General features: G+C 39.9%; 1 protein-coding gene across 1 annotated transcript in view; it reads right to left on the bottom strand.

Annotated features, from left to right (window-relative positions):
• LPGAT1 (lysophosphatidylglycerol acyltransferase 1) overlaps positions 1–26,330 on the bottom strand; it is a 59,943-nt gene extending 33,613 nt beyond the window's left edge. The window contains exon 1 of the mRNA XM_010182833.1: positions 26,052–26,330. Coding sequence (XP_010181135.1) covers positions 26,052–26,289 — 238 coding nt within the window. The 5' untranslated portion in view covers positions 26,290–26,330. The remainder of the gene's footprint in view (positions 1–26,051) is intronic.
• Between the last annotated feature and the right edge of the window lie 24 nt (positions 26,331–26,354).

Genomic DNA, 26,354 nt, shown 5'->3' with positions numbered 1-26,354 from the left:
AAAATTACATAAGCTTTTGACCCAGCTCTCAAATTCAACTGTCTCACCTCATTAGATTTAAAAAGAAAAACAAACATGCTGTCAAAATTTTTTTCTTGTTTTGTTTTTTTAGACTTGGCACATTTGTTTCATTTCTACACTTACTATTATTAAACTACTCCAGTAAAAGCAAAGCTAAAAAATTCTGTAGTTGCATCATTATGTTTAAAATGCTACATTAAACAAACTCAGTAATCCAAATCTAAACAATTAGCTATAGGCAATAAAGTGGGTTCAGAAAATGTCAGTCACTATTTTGTAGACCAGAGACCAGATATTCCAGTGGCAAGAATGATGTCAGGAGGAAGCTACAGCTGTTGATCATCCAGTATCTACACCGACTAGCAAAAATATGGCAAGGTAAGGAAAAGGAGTTAGAATTGCTGGTTCCATCATTACAAAGTAACTAAAGAGAGAAAGAGAAGACTGTTGTCCACAGAAGAACACGGAATGGAAAACTAGAAAAAGTCTGTTGTAAGTCAAAACCCAGAACATGCCTAATGCTGTTACTGGGGTGAAGAGAGAAGTGATTAGAGTCTGGCCCTCTTCAGTAAAAGGGATGGTAAAGGGAAAGGATGGGCAGGCAGAGCAGCTCTGCAAAGTTCAAGAGGAAAAGTAAGATGTAGTGCCCATGTATGTAAGATACGATGATTTTTCTGTGTCTGTTCAGTATCTGAAGTGGTTCTTACTGGCTATTATTTTAATTTCTGACATAAAAAGAAATATTTCACCTCCACTACTGAATCTTTAGTACTGTTATTAACCGGCCTCCAGGCACAGAACAACTCTTATCACAGGACAATTAATTACTTTACTACTATCTGTCTTCTAAGCACTGGCTTAACTGATGGGAAAGCAATAGGCTACACATTGAAGACAAGATGCAGTAACTCATGCATAGCTTCCCCGTCTTCGCAGAAATCAAATTAGCATCACACGTTTGAAAATTGTCACTTCTATTACTTTATACCACCTCCCAAATTAGTATCCAATTGAGACTTGAACACAAAGTAAAAAAATAAAATGCTCTATTTGGCCATAAGTAGATAGAAACCAACTAGAGATATGAAGGTGGGGAAGATTATTCATTCCATAACGTTCAACCTCCTTTCCTTTCCCCAGGCAAGCCAAGCACAGATCCTTTCTTATTTCTCTCAACATGAATTTGGAAGAACTCCTTTATCTTTCCTCCTCAATGACGTCCAAATTCCCTTCGATGTTTTCTCTGAGTCCACGGAAGTTGGAAAATGCCTGGATGTGGCAGTCATAGTTGACCGTGCACTTTCCTTATCAAGTATTTCACATATCTACCTATGGCAGTACCCCACAAGGCGAGAAACTAAGACGAAACAAGAACTGTTTGAAAGGGAAATTAATCACCTGTGACCTGATGGTGGTTATTAAGCAGCTAATATATAATAATCTTACTGAACTGTGGCTTTCCAAAAGTAATAAAACCTAAGTACTAAAGACCTTATTTTGCAGATGCTTAATGTATCCCATAAGTAGCTAATTATTTCCAAATAAAAACATTTTATTTCTAGATCACTCAAGAGAAAAAAATGTATTACTTTACTATAGATACTTCCACGGAACATATCAATTTATACTACTAATAATTTCTACTGTAGAGCAGTTTAAAAAGAAACTATTTTTAATCTTCAAAAATATTCCACAGATCCAACTTTCTGAAGGATTAAAATAAAGTTCATGACTGGAAAATGTAAGCCATGAGAAGCAGCACGCAATTGAAAACAACTAAAGAGGAGAACTTAAGAAGCTTAACTTGCTAGAACAAAGTACATTTTAACACTGTAGGTAAATACTAATGTTTGACTTCAAAACTTTCACATAGACTCCAGTCAAAGAATAATGGGGACAAAAAAGCTTCTGCTGTTACCCATTTTGCCTACTTTTGTTAAATACAATAGAGGGTAAAAACACACAACCAGCCTACAATGCCCTAACAAGTTTCAGTTGAGCAGTAGTAAAAAGGTGGGCCCTGTTACTCCACTCCAAATGGAAGGTAAAAAAAAAAGTTTGGTTTAATTTTTTAATTGATTTCTTCAACTCATTTTATCTATCAATTGGCCAGGCTAATAGCTCAATTTGTGCGGCTCAGCTGACAGGTAGTAAGTTATTAAATCACAGCAATTCAGCTGGACATCCTCTAGTTTCTTTTCCCCCTGTCATTTCTCCTCAGGCAATCAGTCTATCTCTCGTGCTTAATAACGCTTTATGGTCAATTGATTGACCTGATCATCAACAAGAAAAGACTCAGTCTGTGCAAGTCCTTCACAGGACTTCTCTGGATTGGAAACAGAATGGCAAACTACAAAAGTGTGCAGAAAAACCACTACCATTACCACCATTTTTAAAAGAAGAAAAAAATATCTAGAATTTTAAGTTCACAGTGTCCCTTTAAACTCAGTGAGGGAAATAAATGCCCGTCTTCAATTTTCTCACAGCACTGAAATTTTTGAAAGGAGCACCTTTTGCTTTAAGTAATACTCATGCTGTCACATTCCTCCACTACAGTAAGAAACACTCAAATCAAAACCTCAGCTGCTTGGCAGCAGACCCAGGAACAAGACAAAAACCAGCTCCAAGACAAGTATTTGCCACTCAGGGGCCTGAAAACGAGCAATCATTCCTCCACACCTTCCTTTTATTGCCAAGGCCCATTTTATAAGGATACCTGTTCTGTGCCTATGGCCTCACAATACGTAGATTTCTGCAGATGCTGAAATAATGTAAAGGAAGTAGCAGGAAACTAGTTTAACCTGGTAAAACTTGGTACCAAAAAAAACTGGTAATCCTGATTACTAATGACATCTTTTACCTACAAGATTGAGACAGAAAGTGCTTAGCTGTAAGAAACAGTTCATTTGTGACTGAGTGTTGTAAGCAAAAGGCTTCTCTAGAAAAGGATGAAGGCACATTCACTTGTAATTGCATGCTGTAAGACAGAAAGATTTACCCTTCTCTTATAACAAGTAGTCCAAGATGTACACAAGTCTCTAAAACATCAAGAATATATTTCATACAATGAGCTGCAAACTGAGTGCTTTACAAGCTAATCCTTGCAGAGCTCAAATAAAATAAAAGCAATAAAAGAGTTTTTTCCCATTTTTTTACTCAACTATTACACATCTAAATGTAGCTGTTGAGAGTTCTCAGAACTCCTGGCTGCTTTGTAATCACGTCTTTTAACATAACTGTGTGCGTGCAAGCGATGCTATGAATAAATACTCAAGCACTTTAATTGCAGTATGTCATTAGGCTGGGCAAATGACTACTCAGCTAAGTAACAATTCAGCCAATTTATTTTATACTTCTGAATGTACCTGGCAAGAATGGCAGTCCAGTATTCTGCCCAACTGCTCAGCAATTAATAAGAACGACTTCATTTTGCATACTGCATTTTAAAACTTAAAAAATGTTCTGAAATTTTTGACCCTCTGTTCTTCGTTATAGTTAATAGTTTCACTACAGTGTGTGCCATAAGGACCGGCATAAATTTTATTGGCATTTTAACAACTTCTGTTCTAATGAACACATTGTGTGGTTTTTTCAGAATGTATTGTTTCCACTTCTTATTTCAACACTGAATTGGAAAGAAAAAAAAAAAAGGCTCTGCCAGAAATGTCACCAGCCATTAGGAAATGGGTAGTGAAGGAACAAGATGCAATTCTCATACTGATATCAACCAAGACAGAATAACACTAGGCACAAGTAAAAACTGGGAAAGGAGCAGGTGGAGAGCAGCACTGCAGAAAGGCATCTGGGGGTGCCGGTCAGCAGCAGGCTCAGTATGGGCCAGCAGTAGGCTCAGTAAGTCACCTGAAAGTTATGGTGTAGGTAAATGCATAATTTATTTGGGTATCCACTTTATTTGACATTTAGATTTGAGTCTACACACAATATCCACCACTTTCTCTAAAAATTGGAGAAGTTAAGAGCTTTTACTCCACCTCTTAGAAGAGGTTAGTTCTCCTCTTAGAGAAGAGCTTCCCACCTCTTAGTTTATTTTCCTTCTGGTCACTTGTAATCACTTGCATCCACGAGCCAAGACTTCAAGAAAACCTGTCCCAAGAACATGCAGGTTGGAAACACTTAGAACTGAACAATACCACCTTTTGTCAATCGCTTGCAAACCTTCAGTAACAAATAATCAGCATTATTAATGGACAGCCTCTTTTGATTCCTCAAAAGTCACCGTGCTTTCTAAAAGAAGGAAAATTATAATTAGCGATTCAACAGTGACTGTAACTCATGACAACCAGGTTTCTGTTTTAAACAATCCTCCTTGTACTCAAGCATTTGTGCCTGGCAAGTTGCAACCCCGCTTTACTGTTACTCACAAATGGCTCATCAAAGCACGTTTCAGCTGGAGCAACTGTGTACAGTTGTTAAACTCATTTGTCTCTCCTTTATAGATGTGATTCTTTGTCAGCTGACATTAAGAGGTCTCATTCAACTGCTCGATAAGCATCAACTGTTCATTTGGCAGAAGACACATACCCCATGCTGAAGTCCTGGGTAGACCCTCAGGTTTTTGGGCCTTGAAGGAGCTACAACGATTTACTTTACTAGCCAAGGATTAGAGCAGTTTTTACCAAGGCCATTGGCTATTAAAGAGACTGCAGTTGTTTCTGGCGGTGAAATATCAAGAGTCAGTGTGCAGAGGCAGTGGGCACATCAGTTTTTCAACCAGAACATTATGTTCTACAGGTTGCTATGTACCTCAGCAATTGTTATTATTTATTAAACATGATTACTATTTCGACTTGATCATTTGTATACACAAAGGCTGGTGGGAGAGATGATGTCTCAGGTACTGAACTGCTAGGAAATGTTAAGGTTGAACAGAACAGAACCGAACCAAACCAAACCACAGTTTGACCTAGGACCTGCTCTAAATCATAAAGTTGACCTAGGACCCACTCTAGAACCATAAAGTAATCTCAAATTTGACCTAGAACTGTGTCGCTATCTAGAATACAATCTAGAAACCCCTCCCTACTGAACCTTCAAATACGGAACTCAGATCTGGCTCTAGAAAAAACCTGCTCTCTGCACCAATAGCACCCTAGCTCTACAACCAACCAAACCCAGAAACCCAGCTTCTGCAAGGGATCTGGACCCCAGGGACAACCCAGACTCTAGAGCCCTGGCCCTAGAACCTCAGCTGATGTGACCATCCAAACTGGAACCCCAGCTGTATATGGTGGTTACTGCTTCCAAGGAACGGTACAAAAGACTCACTGTTTGTAGCCCCACAGGCAAATGTGGACTGTAAAAAGTGAAGATTGTGACTGATGTCAGCTTTCATGACTATGAATTATGGCAATAAACTGTAGCAGCCAAGAAGAAACTCCACTGTCTGTTTTGCTGCTTCTATTATTAGAAAAGCAACTGCAAGGCTGAAGAATGGGATGGAGCGCCGAAATCCTTTTGAAGTACCTCGAGCTCATGAGTCAGACCACTTGCAGAAGGAGCGAGCTGTACAGCACATTCTTTCCCGGTGACAGATAAAATACATTCAGTATTAACCACCCAGAGGAACATCAATGCCTTCATGCACTAATATCCCAAAGCTCTAATACCTTACATACTGCAGACGTTATAACAGCCAGGAAAAAAAAGTTTGTTTGAAGCACAGAAGCCAAAGCAATGGGGCAGTCTCACAATTTTTTCTCATCATGCAAGAATACTTTCTTACGTTTTTAACACATGGGAAATGAAACTTCAGAACAAGTAAAGGTTATTAAGAGATACTGAAAAATCAGTCAGGCTTGAGTAATCCTAAGCAGTTACAAAGTACGTAGAAATAATTACCTAGTTAGATGCACGTAGTCACCAAGGTCCTAAAAAGACAAAGGAATCTGAACCAACAGTAGATATACTTCAGATTAACTGCTATTGCTCCAGTTCACATTCAGTGCCATTTTGGTCATTCCTAGCTGCATTGTGGAAACACACACTGCCAACCGATGTTCAAAAATCTGTATTTCCAATGTCATCAAATAAAGACATTAAGTTTACAGGACTGTCTTTAAGATGACCACAGCCTGTCTTTAAGATGACCACAGCCAAAAAGACATACATAAGCTAACGAACTTTTGATGGTTAAAAGCTTCTAAACACTCTGAGGATGACCAAAAAGCTGTAACACCATAAGTGACAAAAGCAAAGAAACATATTTCTGTAAAACAACCATCAAAAAGACTTTGAAGAGAAGGGTCTCGGCTACAATGTTACACAGAGCAGAGAGAAGATTTGCCACTTACTAAGACTGCACAGATTTACATGGCAAGAAACCTGCTTTGACAATCCCAAGGCCACAGGTTTGCTTGTATGAATAAATGTCCCCAGAAAATTTGGTCCACACATGTTTTATTGCTCCCTAGACAGATATTATGGATTTGAAAATCTTAAGGAGAACCACCAAGACATACAAGTTTTTCTACCAGTTTGCCCTTTCTGCCATTCATCCTCAGGTCAGCTACAATGATGGAAACACAACAGTCAATGCAAAATTGGTCCAGCGTTTATATAAATACACTCTTTTTGTCAAACAAGGCTGTGGGTCCTACATTTTGGTCACTTTCTCTACACACATGATTTTAACAAGTGAGAAAGGATTCTCACCATTCAAGCACATGAGTTGTATGTAAAGCCACAGAACAGTGTTGCATATTTTTAAAATGCAAGATTCAAACTCTTGCAGTTTCACTCATAACACTGATCTTTACTCTTAATGAGAGGGTAGTCCAAAATCAAATTTGCATAAATCAATACCACAGTCTTAAAAGCCATATTCGGAGTACTGTATATTGAAACTGCAGTATTTTAACTATGGCCACAATGCAAAATACATCTAAACTGCTTAAGGACAGTTATATCTGTAAGACAGCTTAATTAAAAACCAATTGGCTTTTCTATAATTAAAAAGAAGAGTTACTTTTAAAACAGAGGAATTTCACAATATAACACTACTACAACAATTCAAGCACATTACTCTTTGTAAAAGGTTAAGTATCACTAAGAGTAGTGAGAAGAGGAAAAAGTGTTTCTCTTCTCTGATCAAAAACCAGCAGTGCAGCTGGGTAACTAAAAAATGCTGCAAATACAGAGCTTGCTATTTTTGTTGCCCTTTTCACCCTTTCAAGCAAAGAAGAGTTGGCTGCAGCTCTGTATTTTTAATAATTTGAACTCAGCAGGTTACTGCAGTACTTTACCCATACTCATCTGCCCCATCTCTACTGCTGAGCAAGTAACCAAGCAGAAACAGAGCTGACACACAGAGTCTGACAGATCAACATTGACAGACAGGAACAACTCAGTAAAAGCACCATGGCTTCCCCTCATACTTTAAAAATTATGGGTATCTTCACAAAAATTCCCATCTAGAGCCAGAGAAGTGGCTCCTTCCTGGGTTCAAGTCAGAAACAGTTAAGAGGCAGGCCTCCCCTCTACATAAGAATGAGAAATAAAATGGGAGCAAAGGGGAAAAGTCATTTAGAGAACAAAAAAAAGGGATAAAGTAGTCCAAAATTGATGTCAACACTAGGACTTGAGCTTTAAGAAGGAAAACTGTAGGAGATAAAAATCATCACCTCCAGCAGCACAACGTCCAGCTGGAGGCAGTTACTAGGACTGTACCCCAGATCGATACTGGGACCAGTACTGTTTAACATCCTCCTTAGCAGCCTGAATGAGAGGACAGGTTGTGCTCTCTGCAAGTCTGCAGCAAGTCTGCAGACAGTGCAGAACTGAGAGGAGTGGCTGGTGCACCAGATGGTTGTGCTGCTGTTCAGAGGGATCCGGACAGGCAGGAGAAACGAGCCAACAAGAAACTCAGGGAGTTCAGCAAGGGGAAGTGTGGAGTCCCACACCTGGGTAGTGGCTCTGCAGAAAAGGCCCTGCGGGACAAGCTGAGCAGGAGCCAGAAATGCATCCTCATGGCAAGGCTAACAGTATCCTGGGCTGCATGAGGAAAAGCACTGCCAGGAGGTGGAGGGAGGTGGTACCTTCCCTTCGCTCAGTACTGGGGAGGGCACACCTGGAGCACTAGACTCCTCAGTTCTGGACTCCTCAGTACAACGTGAGACTTAATGGAGTGAATCCAAAAAAGGGCCACTAAGAGGGAGCATCTTTAATACAAGGAGAGGCTGAGGGAGTTTGGACTGTTCAGCCTGGAGAAGAAAAACCTCTGGGTCAGGGGGAATCTTACCCATATGTAAGGACCTGATAGGGGTGCAGGGAGAGGACTAAAGACGTCTTAGCCAGACTCTTGTCTGCAGCATCCATTGACAGGCTGTGAGGCAATGGGCACAAACTGTAACACAGGAAAACTCACTTCAACATAAAAAAAAAAAAAGAAAAAACCCAACTTTTCTGCTGTAAGTGTGGTCAAACACTGGCACAGGTTGCACAATGTCCATCCTCGGAGCTATTCAAAACCTGACTGGACATGGATCTGTGCAACCTGCTCTAGCTGCCCTTGTTTTGAACAGGGGTTTTGACTAAAATATTCTCAGAGATCCCTTCCAACCTAAGTAATTCTGTGATTCTGTGAACTACAGACTGACAACGGGAGGAAAAACCCAGCGTTAACAAAATCCTTTCTTAGCAGATACCTTCAACTACAACAAAACCTACAATTTCACCCTGTGGCACAAAAAGGAGGAGCCTTTACGGTCACAAAGCACACGTTGCAAATACAACTGGCAAGGTTTATCTATCTTACTGCTGCAGAACTGCAGCAAAGATACAAATTTGAAGGATAGTTCAAATCTTAACCACAGAAGAAACAGCATTGACCTAGGATCCTGAGACCCAGGCAAAAAGGTGGGACCAGCAACCAACACCACAAACTTGAGGCAAAGATGCATTTCAGCCAGAATAAGACATTGTGTTCCCTGCTATAATGTCTTGAGATCTTTATTCAAAGATGGAGCTATTCAGATCTTCATCTGTATCTTTAGCTATATTACAAAATATTATGGCAAATTAAACTGCTCTATTTAGATTGTTTTGTCTGCATTTGAAATGCAGCTTATGCAAGCAGCTACATTCAAATTGAGCTACTTTTAGTTACTCAAACATTGAGACACTCAGATTACTTAACACTTAGATACAGCTACTGACACCTACTTAAACATAAAATTTAGAGTAAACAAGAAGAACAAAAAGCATGTAAAGTTGGAAGGCCTCAATTATTTCCCCTTCTATCTTTATCTAAGGTATTTCTTCCTTTTTCTATTTTCAGCAAGTTGCTCTATTACTTGAGAAGCAAAAGAGAGCAATTGCAACACCACATGAGCATTTGTGCTGAGGAAAAAAAAAGAAAAGAAAAAAAAAAAAGAAGGGGCAAGACAGCACAACCAGAGCTCTCAGAAGAAAGTGGGATGCTGGGGCAGCAAGCACCTGTTTGACCAGAATGAATCCTTATGGAACTGCCCTCTGCTATGCTGGAAGACCTGCCAGGCCAGTACCCGCTGGCCTACCTGCAGAGCATAACCAGCACGAGTCACCTAAGTTGCCTTCTAAATTGCTATGAATTTCTTTTTAAAACCAGCAAACTTGTTAGACATGCTGTGGACTTCAGACCATGGCAACCGTAGAGTTTTGTTCTTCTAAAGAACTCTAGAACATGTGTTTAACATGTAAACGTCCACTCTCCTCCTTTTCCCTGTAAGCTTAAGTACAAGAAAGATAAACATCCTTGTTATAAAACTTTAGTAGACACGTACCATAGACACTAAGAGCAGCTATTTAGACAGGGACAGGGTGGCAGCTGTTTGATTTTCAGTAGGTTTTGGACATTTTTGGGAAAAGCAAATGAAGCATTTTCTCCATAAGAGAGCACTCTGAAAGCACACCTCCTGTCATAGTTACATTACTGCATCCTAACAATAACCTGAGCTGTCTTTACAGAGCCAACTGTCTAGGAGTAGAATCTACCCGGGGGCAGTATTGCAAACTACAATACTATTACTACAGTTTCCTTTTGAGTCACCAGCAATGGTATGCATTACTAATTTGATCCTGTTGCTTGTCTTTCCAGATGTGAAATTCTCTGTGATGCCAGAGGACCATTCATAAGGTACTTCACATCCCTCAACTGTTACGGTGGCTCAAAAAATACAGCTACCATGTCATGCAGTCTTAAAAAGCTAACAGCAAAAAAGCAGATCTTCCCAGTCAGGCTGCAGGAGAGACAATGCCCAGAAAATACACTCGGATTCATGGCCCTAAGTAAAGGGATGCTTTTCGGATTGTGTAATCAACACCAAAAACCAGTATATCCAAACCAACAGTGTGAAAAATCCCATTAGGGTAATGGTCTATGCAAAGCAAATGACATGTGAAACAGCACTCCTGATCCTCCAGAGAGAGGACTTCCTCTTTCAAAGCTGGGGGGAATGGCTGAAACCTGCTTTGCGGCCTTAGATGTCAACTCCAAGGATCTTGATCAAAGCAGACACAAAAGAAACACAAGATGCAAACCAAGTGGTCTAACACAAGCTGGCTAAAACAAGCTCATAATCAACAAGCTGTCATAGAGGACCACAGCACTCCCACTGTTTCTGTTCAACTGTTCGGCCACTTACGCAGATCTGTGCACTGCAACATCACAGGACTTTATATCAGGAATCAAACTTTCTTTATACAACAGAAATAGAGTTTGCACTGGATAGTCCAGAAAAATATGAATACTGGGGAAACTGGACAAAGACTTCACTGGAAAGAAATGCATCTACAAGACAAAAGTAAGCCTTTAAGCAACTAATTGGGGAACATCTGCAATTCTGTTTCAAGAAGAAGAAGAAAAAAAAGACACAACCAGAGTCTGATTGCAATAAAAAGATAAAGATAAGAACCACTTATGATCATAAATAGGTAGCTGTAGCCCACAGTAGGTATCTTTTTTTTTGCTTTCAAAGTAGAGAGATTCAGGTCCTTACTGCTTCTGGATGGCAACACATATGACTTAAGGAACCTATTACAAAAAGTTTAAGTACATTCTGTGATAACTGCCCAAAATGAAATCCTAATAAAGACTACACAAAATTTTCACTGTTATTTAAGAGAGCAGTCTCTATTACAATTAAGTTCTGCAGAAATTGCTGGTTAGATTTTTTTCTTGGGAAAAAAAACGTAAGGGACTTGGAAAGCCACAGTTCTAGCCATACAGAAGATTCTGCTCCTACGTAATCTAGATTTCCAAGTCAGACCAGCTGAAAATACAGCTTTAAAGAGCAAGTAACTGGTGCATATAGCAATGACCCTCAGGAAGAGACAGCTTTTTCCTCTCCTTTTGAGATTTGTAGATAGCAAGCTTCCTATGTAATTTTAAGGAAACCAGAGCATCTAGAAGTTTTACAGATGTTTTTCCCCAAAAACACAGCTGCAGAAATAACACGACATATTCAGCAATTTTACAACAAATATCCCAAGGCCAAGAATACCAAGTCTTTCTGTGGACAGTGGAATAACCCAACAGAATTTAGCTATTACCCACTGCACAAGGGACTGGAGAGGCCAGCTAGCGAGAAGACATGAATTGGAAGTCTGATTTCCATTCTTAACTGCAAGTTTTAAGTTACTGTATATTCTGGGACCATAAACTTTTCAGAGTGCTATACAAGAGGCTCTTTCAGATGAAAGACATTCAGAATGCAGAAAATTTGCATTAGATTGCACAAAGGAGAGCAATTTCTCATAGGAAGCTGATAAAGCATGTCATTTTAACGCACTTACATCGTAGCTAGAGAGGTAACCAGGGGTTTTCTGGTACCCATGAAATTCCCTGAAGTGCCTTGAGGTTTATCAAATACAGAAATCAGAAAACAGTAATAAGGCCTGAAGTGAGCAAATGTTACTTTCCTTTAAGCAAGATGTGGAACTTGCCTAGAACTCCAAATGAAAGTTTGCATCCATCTCTCCCTGTGTACCAACCGTAAGTAAACAGCATGGCAAAAAGGCTTGATCGGCCCCTGAGTGTTCACCTACTTTGCTCTGGAACCATAGCACGACCAGGCGCAGACAAGGAGTACAGCCAAAAGGGTAGACATCAAGAAAAGTTGCCACAGTGACTACAGGTAAGAACTAAGACTGTGCTTTTCAGAAGATGTGCTAAGTTAAAAAAAACCCGAAATATAATTACACTACTGAGCAAGGAAACTGTTTTCCCAGTGTTCAAATACAACTGGACTCAGAAGTCCAGTATATATTATGTATATATATTTTGCATATATTTTTAAAATAAATCATATTAATGAAAAAGAAGAACCCAGATCTTCATCAATTTTTCCTCCTAACAGAAGCAAACTGCATGACTTTAATCACTGGCTGAAGGTTTAAGTCAAGAAAATCAACAACACCATTACCAGAAATCAATATTCTGAATGCGGTAAGACCACCCCTATATTCCAGCTCTGGTCATTACCTTCTGCTTATCTAAATCAACTTCAGTTACCTTACAGTTCTTGCTTCATATTCTTCAGGTCTACAAAGTGCTGCTTATGTTGCCTCGCTTATACAGCTGATGTTTTTCAGCTCGCCTCATGATACAGTACAAATAATTACCACATCAAAGCAGGGCCAGATGTAGTTGGAAAGCCCTTTCCTTTTAGATTATCTGTGAAATGGCCTACATGGGAAAGGCAAAAGGCCATTCTGTGCATTTATGTACTGTCTCCCTACAGGGACCTCTGAACTGAGGAGCTTCTCCCCACTTGAAGGACATTGACCATTTATACCTCTTCAACTGGACAGAAAACACAGAGCTACTGAGCACCTGAATGATCATAAGAACAGAAATACATATTCAAACAGTGTATTTTGAAATTGCAGAAATAATATAATCTTAAAATCAGTATCTTCCAGCAATAAAACTGGCTACTAATCAAAGATCTGCAGCATTAACCTCTCCTCCGCCTATACACCTATACACCTCTGCACCATCCTCCAGCTCCAGTCGGTTAGTGTTGCCACACACCACAAAACAGAAGTCAGTCAGTTGCAATTTAAGTTGCCATGTGGAGAGGAAAACTTAATAATGAAAGGCAGGGAAAGAATCAAAAAATAACTGGATACAGATGCAAAGAAGCACAAACATGAACCTTTTAAAAGAAGCCTTAAAGGTTTGCACTGTTAGGTTCAAAGAACTTTATTAAACTTCTCACCCACAGTACAAGCAACAGTCTTTACAACAAAGAAGTTATAACATGAACAAGAACTGTAAAAACACTACTCTTTGGACTTCTTAGATATTACTTTCATTTTTTTCAATCAAGGGAGTTTATGAAGGCCAAGGGGAAAATGATGTTCAGTTACCACAAATTTAATCAACATAATTTAATCATAAAACAATAACAAGCCAATGATGAAGATTAACATAACAGCAAATTCCTAGATTCAGTTTTATGTTTCTGTTTATGCAAGTCCCATTATTAAAACAAGAGGCCATATAGTAAGTTTGAAAAGCATGCTGGAGAAAGTGTACGGCAATAACTCCAGCCGGGAACTTAACCCAGTACTTTTGCTGGTGTGATGCAGCAAATGATTCAAGCAACAAAGCATCTTACCATATTTAAATGTACCCCAGGTTACCTTACACCAGTTCAGCAACTCTTAAGTGTGTGGCCATGTTTCAGGTTGCCAGTCAGCAGTAGACCATTATCATAAAATCAGAAGCAATGCCTTTAATGGCACTCTCAGGCTATCACAAATAAAGTAATTAGTGGGAAAAAATGAGCCTCTCTCATTAGATTATTCTAGCTGATCTACCTCAAAGCAGTAGCAGGAAGTTTATTGTTCCTAATTTTAAAAAAAATTTAGCTCTCTGGCATCTGTTACTATTACAAAACAAATAATCCTCTTATACCTGCTGGCAACTGCAAAAAATACCTTAGATTTGTGGCTGATAGTCTTACTGGGAGTTTCAGTAGTACTTTTTATGCACATAAAATGATCAGACTCGATACAAACAAATTTATTCAAACATTCTGAATGGCTGGCTCTGATACCTCCCCTCATCTTCAATGCACAGACTAATATTCAAAGCAACTTTCAATGAAATACTCATGTCTCAAGTTTGAAATATGCTGTTGCAATGACAGTAATTGAGGCTTCTCTTCCTCCTTTCTCACTCTTCAATTTTTTTTTCACTTTAAATCACATCTTGGATCAAAAAGTTTTTCTATACATTGGGAACAAATGGCAAAAATTAGAACAGCAAAATGCTGGGGGAACAACAAATAGAAAAAAACACAGATTTCAGAATACTTCAATTTAAAACAGTATTTCACTGCTGAGCTGTTTCTCCATAGAGCACCACTAAAGAGGCTGAATAGAGTTGTGGAAATGGACTTCTCCAATTGAAATACAGCAAGCATGCCTCAAAACAAGAAGATATTACATTAATATTACTATTACTATTAATACTAATATTAATTACATTACATACAATTAATATTATTATTAATTCAAATACTCCTAAGTCTGTGGGTCGCAACAGACACTGTAAGCACTTTACATGCAACTTATCATGATCTGTGGTTATGAGTGCCTTGACTTACTCACGAAGCACATGCCAAAAGTGTCACAAATTACTCTTTCCTCAGACAAAAAGGGCAGCTTTTGAGCTGCTTTTCCCAAGTGCAGGACCTGGCACTTGGCCTTGTTGAAGCTCATACCTAGGCCAGGGCTCTAGAGTCTGGGTTGTCCCTGGAATCCAGATCCCCTGCAGAAGTTGGGTTTCAGGGTCTGTTTGGTTGTAGAGCAAGGACGGTGTTGGTGCAGAGAGCAGGTTCTTTCTAGAGCAGGTCTGAATTTTGGAGGCCTGATAGGGAGGTGTTTCTAGATTGGGTTCTGGATAGCCTTGCTGGTCTAGAACAAGTTCGAGGTCACTGTATGGGTCTAGAGCAGGTTCTAGGTAACTTTATGGTTCTTGAGCGGGCTCTAGATCACTTCATGGTTCTGGGCATGCTGGTTCTGTGCACCTGAGCACGCTGCTGACTCGTGCTCAGCTGGCTGTCAACCAGCACCCCCGGGTCCTTTTCTGCCTGGCAGCTTTCCAGCCACTCTTGCTCAAGCCTGTAGCACTGCATGGGGTTATTGCGACCAAAGTGCAGGACCTGGCACTTGGCCTTATTAAACCTCATACAAATGACCTGAGCTCATCAATCCAGCCTATCCAGGTCCCTCTGCAGAGCCTTCCTACCCTCAATTAGATCAACACTCCCACCCAGCTGAGTGTCATCTGCTAATACAGTGGTCACAACAAGCAGGGGAGTTGACATCAGGAGCAGAATGATGGGCGAAACCCTCCAAGGAAACCATCAAGGAAAGAAGGGGCATCCCCAGCAAAGTCCTCAATTTATACTGAGTGTGACATTTATGGTACGGAACAATCCTGTTGGCCAGCTTAGGTCAGCTGCCCTGGCTTTTGCTCCCTCCAGTTTCTGCACCCGGCTAGATCAAAACAGCTTAAGACCTTGATCATCACATACCAATGCTGGCGAAAAACTAAAACAAAGAGTCTTACCAACTTTGTTCCCACTAAATCAAATTGTGCTGCAGGTTTTTTTACCAAAAGAGAAGCTTTCCTGAAGAGAAAACTAGTTCTATGATTCTATCCCAGTGAAACCAGGACATACAGTGACGCACGATGACAACACTCAATGGTTACATGAGCCCAACTCTGCAATTTTGCTTTTAAAGTTTACTAGGCTGTTAAAACATTTGTAAGGAATGTGAGCAATGAAGGAGTGAAAGAAGGCATGTTTCAGTATTTTCTCCCCAAAAAGAGATGGGGGACAAACGTGCTTCTCCAGCATGTAAAAATCTCGTCAAATTCCAGAAGCCCAAGGCAGGCATCAGCTGATTTTTAAAAACATCCAAGACAACAGAATTACCTGGGTAAAGGCTTTGCTGTTGTCACATTTCCTTTGTCTGATACTAGGTTAGAAGACCAAAGTATCAGATTTGACTATACAAAATAGAAGAGTCTCATATACACAAAATATTCCTCCATTTGTTTAAATGTAATCCACTACATGGAAAAGGTTTAACAGACACACATTTATCTTAACCATACATTCATCTGAAAGCATTTTTACAAACGTAAACCAAACTTCATAGGTCTTCATGGTATATTAGTATATACACAGGCTATGGCTATATTTATTTCCAAGCAAAGCTGTTGCTAGGAGGAACAACAACTGAATCTTATGCCAGAGACAAGCACAGGAAATAAAAATGGATATGTTCTCCAAATGAAAAGAATGCATTTGGAAACAAAACTGGCAGTTACCAGAGTTGGAGTTTTGCCAGGCCATCTATATATTTATGCATATCCAAATAGACCAGGTTCAGGTACAAAACCAAGAGGCCACCTTTCCAATGCAATGCCTTCACGCGTGCTGCACAGCAGTACAGAACCCTTCTTGACAGATCCTCATGCTGCTTACCATCCACACCACTGCATTCTCCCAGGTCTCCCCAAATACACCTTGAGCCTCATGTTTCTGCGTGTCCCTGGGTCAGGTTCATAACTGACTTTTGCTTTGGCTCTGTCCTGCTTACAGTAATCACAGCATCACTCTTCTTTCTTGAGAGTTTCAGACCTTCTGTCCTTCCAGTTCTCCTTTAGGAGGCTGCACCAACTCCTGGTTTTACATGCAGAGCAGAAAGTCTTAAAAACACAGTACTTCAAGTTCTTTCACCACCTTGTCCTTTTTCCTAATTTTAAGACTAAACAGTTATCTGTGCATGCCTTTTGGATCCGAGAGGCTATGATAAGCAAGGTGGACTGAAGATAATTTAAATGAAAATATGCTGCTTCATTGTCAAATTAACATGTTGTTCCAGAAGCAGCAAAGCCTGGTTTCCCAAAGACTCGTCTCACCTCCATCTCCTCAACAGGCTGGACAAGGTACACCAGCACTGTGGCAAATCCAAACCATCACTGCACTGGTTGGACATGCAGCAGGCGTCAACCAAGGCGCAATGGCCAAATCTGCCTGCGCTCCCCTCAGCTGAGGCTCTAACTTGGGTCTCCTTCTCCTCCGCTCAGCTGGCAGTTTTCACAAAATTCCTGAGAACACAATTTAGTCTGAAATCTGAACCATCTGGTCAATCACAGACAAATTTGCAAGGAGGCAAATCAGAAGTGTGGGAGGGGTGAGAGAAAGAAGCGCTGTTAAACAAGTAGCTTAATCCCATCAGGAAACTATGCTTAAAACACATTTATCTACATGGATAATAAAATACACCCAAGACACCAAATTATATTAAAATGCTGCTAAATGGCGACTCTAACACCACACTCAAACATAACTGAGGCTTGCATTAACCAGAAATATGTATTCTTAATGTTAATGGAGTTTTTTTTCTTCAGCTCTGGCAGGCACAGACACTACAGACCTTCACAGAAACTGCACATGCTTTTAATTTCAGGATGCTAGAAAATAAATGAAACTAAATTAAAAAACCTCAGACAAAATCCTCTTTTTTGCCACCAGAAAACCACATCCACAAGCACTCATGCTATTGTCCTAATGATTCAACTTCCTAGCACCCACGTCCTCCCAAACAACAGCACCGCTGGCCCTTGCCCTTAGAGCACCATTTCTATTTGTAGTTCTACATGAGCAAGAAGCAGTAATAAAGCTATTCATCTTTCCCCTCTCCTTTTACTTAAATTTGAAAACTGAGGTGAATCTCTAAGCTAGTTAAAACTACTATACTCCTTAAACAGGGACAACTCCTTACCTTTTAGAACTATAACAGTTAAACAAATTTCAGATTATGTCGTGTGACTCAAAAGAAGTAACACCACTGACAGCATCCTGCAAAGTATTTGTAAAAAGATGTAATGAAAGTATTTAACATAAACCAAGAGCCCTGGGCACTGCTGTCTTATTATCCTACGTACTTTAATTTTCTACCTTCCAATGACACTAAAACTCCCCTCCTTCTTTACAGAGAGGCATGCAGGTTGCGTATCTTCCACTCCATTCTGCCCAGGAAACAGAACCACTGAGTTGTCCAATTCAGTTCTGATTCAAGTTCATCTGTGAATGAAATTGTTCCGATTTGATTTCATCTTGAACTAATGCAGCTGTTGACTCTCTTGGAGCCTCTTTTTAATTCTTCAATAGCTTTAAAACAACTGAGATAAAACCAGCAAAGTGTGAAGTTGAACCACTGATATTTTTTAGTATTATTCTCCATCCTGTTCTTTACATATTTTGTAACAGAAAGTATAGTTGTGCACAGAAACAAAACTTTCCCTAAGCTCTCTATCATGATACTAATCTATTTCCTAAACTGGTACTTTATTTAAATGTTTATTACTTTGGACTGCTCAACACTGAACAACAACTGCATTTTATTGGGTATTCATACAGCTGAAGTACTTTTGAAGTTCTTTACAACTGTCTCTGTAGCTGACAGACTCAAACAGTACGAATCCAAAATTTCAGAGGAACCCCACTGCTCAGCTCTCATCAAAATGAACACCAGTCTTTTTATTCCTGTATCAACCAGTTTTCAGTTTATGACAACCCTTTGTTCTCACCCTATACTTACTTTCCTTCTCTAAAGGAACTTTGCAGAAGGCACTTTTCCAGTCTAAATACTAACTGGTTAATAAAATAGTAAGAATAGGTGAAGAAATCTACTTCAGTGACATTGTATTCGCATACTAGAGCCCCATCCTGCACGGGACTGCTCTTTTGGACTGGGGCCATAAGCAATAATTCAACAAATACATTAAAGCTGGTACTGTCACCAAAAGACACAGTTCCTTCCTCTTTCTCTTTACTATTTGTACCCACCACCCTCTTTCACCACACCCACAAAATGCACTGGATTAGGAGCTGTGTTTTGTAAGTCACAGAGCACAAAAAGGGGGGCGGGTAGTTCTAGTGTGAATCAGGGCCGTGATCCAGATCACCACACAATCATTGAAATATCTGGCCAATTAGAACCAAAGCAGTGGTGGCAGAATGAGTCTGAAAGGCTGAGACTGGCTTTCTTCAGTGGCACTCCCTGCTTGAAACGCTTGTGGGGGGAGAGAAAAAAAAATAAGGCCAACCTTACATGCAGAATCCCTCACTGGTGTCAGCGAGCATTTTTAGGAATGCAAACACACTGCCCTTATTTACTTCAGTAACTGCATACACGAGTGGCTGGACTATTATCTCAACTGTGGTGACTGCAACAGCAGTGCAATTACGTACCTACACAATCCTGCATGTGACGTGTCATCTTAGGCATTAGAGTTTATATTCCACTATAATAAACGCGAGCAGATTACATATCTTGGAGCTGTATTTTGGCTCAGTTCACACTGGAAAGTTATACCACTAAGCTCATATTCCATAAAGGATTTACTAACTGCCCTGTCTAATTACGGTTGCACAACTCTTCCATTTTTAAGATCCTCTTTTCTGCAGCTTAAAACTTCTCCAAACTAATCTTTGGCAAGACTTCTCCGTCCCTTGCACACACCCAACAGAAAGTGAGACTGTTATATTCTGTTTATCTGTTTAGAGTTTCATTCTAAAAAAGTAATTTCTCGGAAAAAAGTGATGGAGAATATAGGCTTTATCCACATTAAACAACCATTTTTTAAATCCAGTTTTCCTGAAAAGCTCTACAATTTCTATGCTTTAGAACAGTAATATTAAATTAGAATGCGAAACTGCATCTCTGATAGAAAAGCACCATCTCTGACATGTTCCAATACAGACATGATCACACTGTCGAAGCAGGGAAAAAATTCCTCCTTCATACACTCTACAAACAATTTGCAGGCAAAGAATTTAAGTCCCTAAGATTTTTGCTTCTCTAAATCAGAGCTGGACAAAGGCTTTCCTGCAATTATTTCACATGGTTCCTAAAAGCCTACCATCAAGAAAAAGAGCAGGAAAAGGTACAAAGAGAGACATGTTTCAGGTATCCTTAGTCATATCCTTTCAGGCACTCAACCAGCAACAAAGGGAGAAGTAAGATGACTACATGAATAGATAAGCTAAAATCAAAGGCCCAGAAGAACAAAGAGGGATAAAAACACATCCTAAAAACAACCAACTCAGCCATAAGCAGGAAGAGAACCCAGAATTTCCAAAACTTTGTCTTCCTTTGGCTATCAGCACATAAGCTAATTCAGAAGCATCCCACGGCCATTCCTGGACTTAAACATGAATAATCACACCTTTCTGCATAGGTATTCCTCAGTAATTTCACCTTTACTATCCTTAGGCAGATGTGACAGATCTGGTTTACTTGCAATAGTTTTTGTATTATCCAGAGCAGGTGAAGTAAGAGCAGAGACTAACCCACACTAAAACAAAAAAAGGGACATAAGTAGCAACAAGCAAAACACACCACTAGTAAAACACAAGTGTGTACTTTAACTTTTGTGTCAGAAGGCAGTAGCTTTCTAAAAATAAAATTCAGAGAGTATTTCAATACCAGTCTTTTAGAATGATCCTTTACAGTTAAATGATACAATAGGAAAATTAAAGATAAGCTTTACTGCCTTTGACATCTTGCTGACTCTAGATGAACTACAAAGAAGTACGGTAAAGCCTGTAACTCATGTTTCAAATAGGAGAGATGTGAATTTCCTGGTGTGATTTTTACATGTTATTAAAATAGGACAAGGGTCACTGGATAACACTCTTTACAAACAGACACATCACTTGCACAAAGAAGTTGACAGTAAGTTCACTGTACTCTTTACCTCCTCTTACGCAAAGGCACCATCAACCTTTGCTCCGAGGCTGCTGCAGAAACAGCTCCAATGTCCCCAACTCATTCAACTCTGACCTTTTCTTACCAAGACAGGTCACAAATTACACACAAACTTCCTCTTACAAACAGTGAAATAAATTCAAAGATCCCAGCTTGATCTCACCCTAACCTATACATAAACCATACACACCAGAGAAAGTGACATTTAAGCCAGGGATTACCTAGAAACTCAACACATAGGCAAAGCACAAACTAAAGTTCCTGTGTGCTATGTTGCTATCCAAATCTACTGAATCACACTAGGTATTTCTGCACATTCAAAGGAAATGCAAACAAAGAACAAAATTGTTTCTCCATTTCACACGCTGCTTGACCTCAAAAACATGAGTGTTTTCCTCACACCCCTCCCTACCCAGTACTCAGAGTTGCAAACAGTCCCAAAACCAAAATATTGCCAGTTAAAATACTACTGTAGGAACAGAGGACGGCAGAAAACAATGGCAGCGTTAAGAGGCATAGTAGGTCTCCTGAAATAACACCTCCTGCCTTATTTGGGGCAAAATATTACTTTATCTCATCTGCTGTTCTCCAGCTTCTCCTGCCCAAGGAGAGGGGCCGACTTGTCATGAGAAGCAGCACAGACAGCGCATGCTGTCTGCACCGAGAAAGTGTTGTCACAGCAACTCCACTTGCACCTTTTACAGGTCTGGAAGACAAAAATATTCACAACAGCAAATAAATTTTACATCACTTGAAGGGAGAGGAGAGGGGACATAACCAAAAATCAAAATCTCAGTTCTACTCTACTCGGCTGAATAACAAAGAAGGAAGAAAGGGAAATTCTCCTCGCTTGACAAAACCAGAATATTCCTACAGCCACTCTTTAAATGTCACCTTCCTGGCTGACATAGAATAGTAACAGGTAATACCACAGGATTAGTTTACTTTTTATTAAGAACTGCATCATTATACCAGTAAGAATCCTCACACCACTGTGACTTCTTTGTGTGGTAACAGAGGTGTTATTACTCCTCTCTTCATCAGCCCACAGCCCACCAACCTGTCCAAGACTATTGCAAGACTGTGCGTGTTGCAAGAGGCCAAAACAGAAGGGTTTGAGTCATCCTCTTCACTGCTAGAGTATGAAATATGTCGAGTGCAACTCTCAAGGGAACCCCCTCCCAAGATGCACATACCCTGTTGACCACAGGCAACACTTCTGTCCTCTGGTGCTTTGAGAGGCAGCAGAGCATTGAGGGTGCTGCAGACAGAGAACACACTCTCCACCAGCTCCACGTCCCCAGCCAGAGGTACAGGTTGGGCACAGACCACTGCTCCCTGCAGTAGGACCGAGCTGAGCTGAGTGAAGCATGTCAGCATCATGAGCATCAGGAGTGCATTACTAACCAATTACTCTGCTGTCGTAGAGACTTCTAACTGCAATATCACAACAACACTACCGCAGGCTAATGCCAACTTCTGCATTTAGACAGCAGGAGAAGACAACAAAACAGTTTGTCTAAGCACACTGAAGCAAAGCAAGCTTTTCTCTAGCAGCCCTACTTTCAGCAATTTGATTAGATACAGGGATATTAAAATTTAGTTTGCAATAGTTGCTTGCCCAAAGAAGTTCAAGTCTAGAAGATGGTTGCTTTAAAACTAGTTTTGTAGGTAAGCAGGAGGTCATTAGAAATCCACCACCACAGATATGCTCCATCTCCCTCCCATTACGTCTACTGCACTATTTAGTGGTTTCTGGTTTACTTGTATATTAAATGACAAATTATAGTATAGGGGGGGAAAGAGGTACTTGCCAACAAAGGATCAAGCACTCTTTAGTTTGCGTTTTTTAGAATGCATCTTTCAACAAATGCAGGAAAATATTTAGATGTGTTATTCAAAGGTGCCTTTCAGATCACACTAATACACAGATTTCGAGCGTTCTAACTGAACAGCTCCTATGAGAGCAACACATTTATACAAAAAGCCTTAAAAAAAAGAAAGAGGCTTAGAACAGTTACAAGAGGGCCTTTCTGAAAGCATATAAAAGTAAAATAATACTGCTAGACTATCTGAAAGTTCTTTATAAAAAGACAGCTTTCCTTTTCATAAGAAACACTGTAGAGTTCAAGAGAACAACATAGATATTTATCATAGTCTGCCCTTTAAAACTCAAAGGCAACCAATTATACTCAAGTTCTCTCTCATACTTGCATCTTAAGAAGAAAGATTAGGGAAAGTAGAGTGACCTTTACAATTTCTCTTCCCTTTCCTCCCTTTATTTGCTTGTCCAGTTACACGCTCTCTCTTTACGTAACATCAAGTGCATCTGCAAACAGAAACACCTACGTTTATCAAAAAACACAGATTAGAGCTGCTGATACAGAGACAGATCATGCAATTTCTGTAACAAATCCTCTAGGATCCTAGCACAAAAATACAGGTTTATGCGGGGGTGGGGAGGAGAAGGGCAGACCTAGTTCATGAGTTTTCCTCAGCTCTTCCAGCTTCAGTCAATAAAATAAACCAACAACTACACAACAGCAGCAAAGCCCAGAAGGAAAACCTAGCACTCACCATATTTTCTTCATGTGGTGTTGAGCTCTCTCCTACACATTACATACAGACTTAGAGAGGGGACACTGGGAAGGAGAAAGTTAGCCCCAAATCTATTTTGCAAACAGTTTATGTCACTTCTCACCCAACAGATGATGGAAGCTCGAAAGAGGAAAAAGTAAATAAATCAAAAAGTTAAACACACCTTCAAAACAACTGGCAGAACACTACCTCCAATTAAAACACAAGCACACTTATTCAGCTGGTAACCCTCTCCACCAAGAAGAAAACCAAATCAAACCAACTCAACTGCTCTGCTACTCCAAAGCAAAGCAAAACCCCGAATCTTCTCAGTGAACCCATACATACCCACTATTGCATATTTACTTTTGCAAAGATGGAACATATTGAAACTTATCTTCAGCTTAGTTTTTGGAATTGAAAACAGAATAATTCTGGAGCAATGCCTCTCTCAGATGCAGCACTGCAAGTCCTAGATACCAACTCTAATAAAGTAGTATTTCAGTTCCAAATTAGTTATGTCATACTCTGTAAAAAGATGGGATCTTGTGACAGTTCTTTTATAAATCTGTCTGTCTGGAAACGGACACATAAATTGGTCTGCCTATGTACATTGAAGTCCGAAAGATACACTTTCCAGGTTTGCTCTGCATGTGGTGGTAAGCACTCATGATGGTAAAGAAAGAACGGACAAAAAAATAAGCTATCCTTGCTGTTCTGTAGATTTCAGTAGAAAACATGGTAATGTCTTCAAATTAAACGAAGCATATTTAAACTGAGACTTCGTACAAGCATTTGCTTAAAATCGTCCCCAAAATTAAAGGCACGCTTTACAGTAAAAAGCAAAAAGAAGGGCCTCTTTACACATAAACCATCCCAGAAAGCACTTCTGTGTAGCTGTTTGTAAATTATACTTCAAACAACCATACTAAGATATTTCAAGACTATGAAACAAAGGATTTTAAAACGTTAAGATACATCGGCAACACCAATCAACAGATGCTTCAGGAAGACTGCAGGAGATGCAGATCATGCTAAGACCACTTTCCAAGCAATAGGCAAAAGAAACCACACAGTTCTGCAGTCAGCAGTAAAACTATCCCAAGGAAACTGCTTTCAAAAATTCACAACCATACCGCCATGGGACAATGGCTTGAATTTTAACTAGCACGGTCAATACACACAGCGAATCCCCAGGGTCATATGCTGTATGACTTTCATGTTACCATTAAGCCCATAAACTTTCCCATTTCCAATCAATAATACACACGACACCTTGAAAGTCAATCCTTCCTTCTGGAAGGCCTTTGTGCTTTAAGGCATAAAGCAGAGTTTTAAAAATATACCTGCCACTGCAAACACTATGTGGACTTCTTTTCATGAGCAAATATTAACATATAAAGAGATTTTCAAAACAGCATATCTGGAAGAGCTTGAGCTGTACCAGGTAAGGCAATTTTGAAGCAGTGCAACGTTGCGACAGTTCTAGCCCGACAGACCTAGCTTGCTGCTGCCACCATCTCCTTCAGAACTGAAAGCTCACCTAAAGTATCCACAGAAAATCAGTGCATCTAGGAAAGGCACACGACAGGGCACCAAAACACGCATTATCACAGAGGCTTCAGCTCTTGTAGCCTAACAAAAAGAGTACACCATCTGTCCCAACACTGACTTTCTGACTAATCAGGAGTCTGACCAGACTCCAGAGCTGTGTGCTGCCATTCCTTTTTTTCCTTGTTTACATGGACAAGACCTGAAGATGCAGCCTGGGCAGAAGAGAAAGAAAGAATCTTAGGAGGGCTGTTCATACTTTGCACTCAGTAGGTTAATTTCCTCCCCTTTCCAAGGTCTAAGCACATACAAAGAATTGATAGCTGTTTCCTTGCACAAAGTGCAGCAGCCAGGATGAAAATCAGTGCATTCAAGGACAAGGCTAGAGCCTTCCTTAGTATTTCAGTTCAGTTCAGCACCTTGATGAGCCTATGAATACTAACAAGCAAAAATAAATTCAATAATAACTGCAAAGCAAGCATGCAGAGGAAAAAACCCTACAGATTCTGTAATCGGCTCCACTCACAGTAAATGAAGAGCCATACAGCTGAGAAACATTGTGTAACACTATTTGTATGGAAGAGGTTCCTTCCATTCTGAAGCAGCAAAAAAGACAGTCGCTGTTGCAAGGAATAGAAGACCTACTCTTCTGACATGAGCTTCACGTCAAACAGCCTTCTGTCCTGATAGTTTTAAGTGGAGATGGTGTAGAGATGCACAGACTTAATAAAGAAAAGTTTGGCTCTATCAGGCAGTACAAATCAACTCTCTTTGGAGGAGATGGACCTTTTTCATGTAACGTTAAAACAAAGTGATCAAGATACTTCGGAAAAATAATTTCCGATTGTACTCTAAAAGTATTGATTAAGAAACTCTTCCTTAATACATAGTGAGTTTGTACCTACAATTTAAAAAAATGTTTCAGTACACTTAGCATCTCAATCTAGAGACACAAAGAATCTGTATAAGAAACCTGAAAGAAAAACATCCCACATACCCACTATAGTTAGATATTCCCCTACATGTCCCCATACTAAAACATCTGTGTTTTAACACATTGATATCTTTACATTTGTACATTTTAAATAATAAGACATTCTTACCTGTATATCCTGCCCACCAGCCCCAGGAAGCCACCATAGCTAAAAGCCACTTAAATAATACTCCTTCGATATACCAGAAGCTTTTACTATCCAACACTCGGAGGGGCTGCAGCACAATTAAATACAAGACGTAGGACGGAATAGCGACCAGGTTATTGGCGACCATAAAAGCGAACCTGAGGAGTGCTTTCAGGCAGACATAGCCCACCCGCCGGGCCTGCTCTAGAGTCACGGCCATTGCTCTTCACAGCGGAGGGCGCGGGACCGTCCTGCGGAGAGAGCAAACACAAGGCACAGGTAGCG

This window comes from Mesitornis unicolor, unplaced genomic scaffold (genome assembly GCF_000695765.1).
Source record: "Mesitornis unicolor isolate BGI_N332 unplaced genomic scaffold, ASM69576v1 scaffold15864, whole genome shotgun sequence".
NCBI lineage: Eukaryota > Metazoa > Chordata > Aves > Mesitornithiformes > Mesitornithidae > Mesitornis > Mesitornis unicolor.
This window is presented reverse-complemented; position numbering and strand designations above follow the sequence as displayed.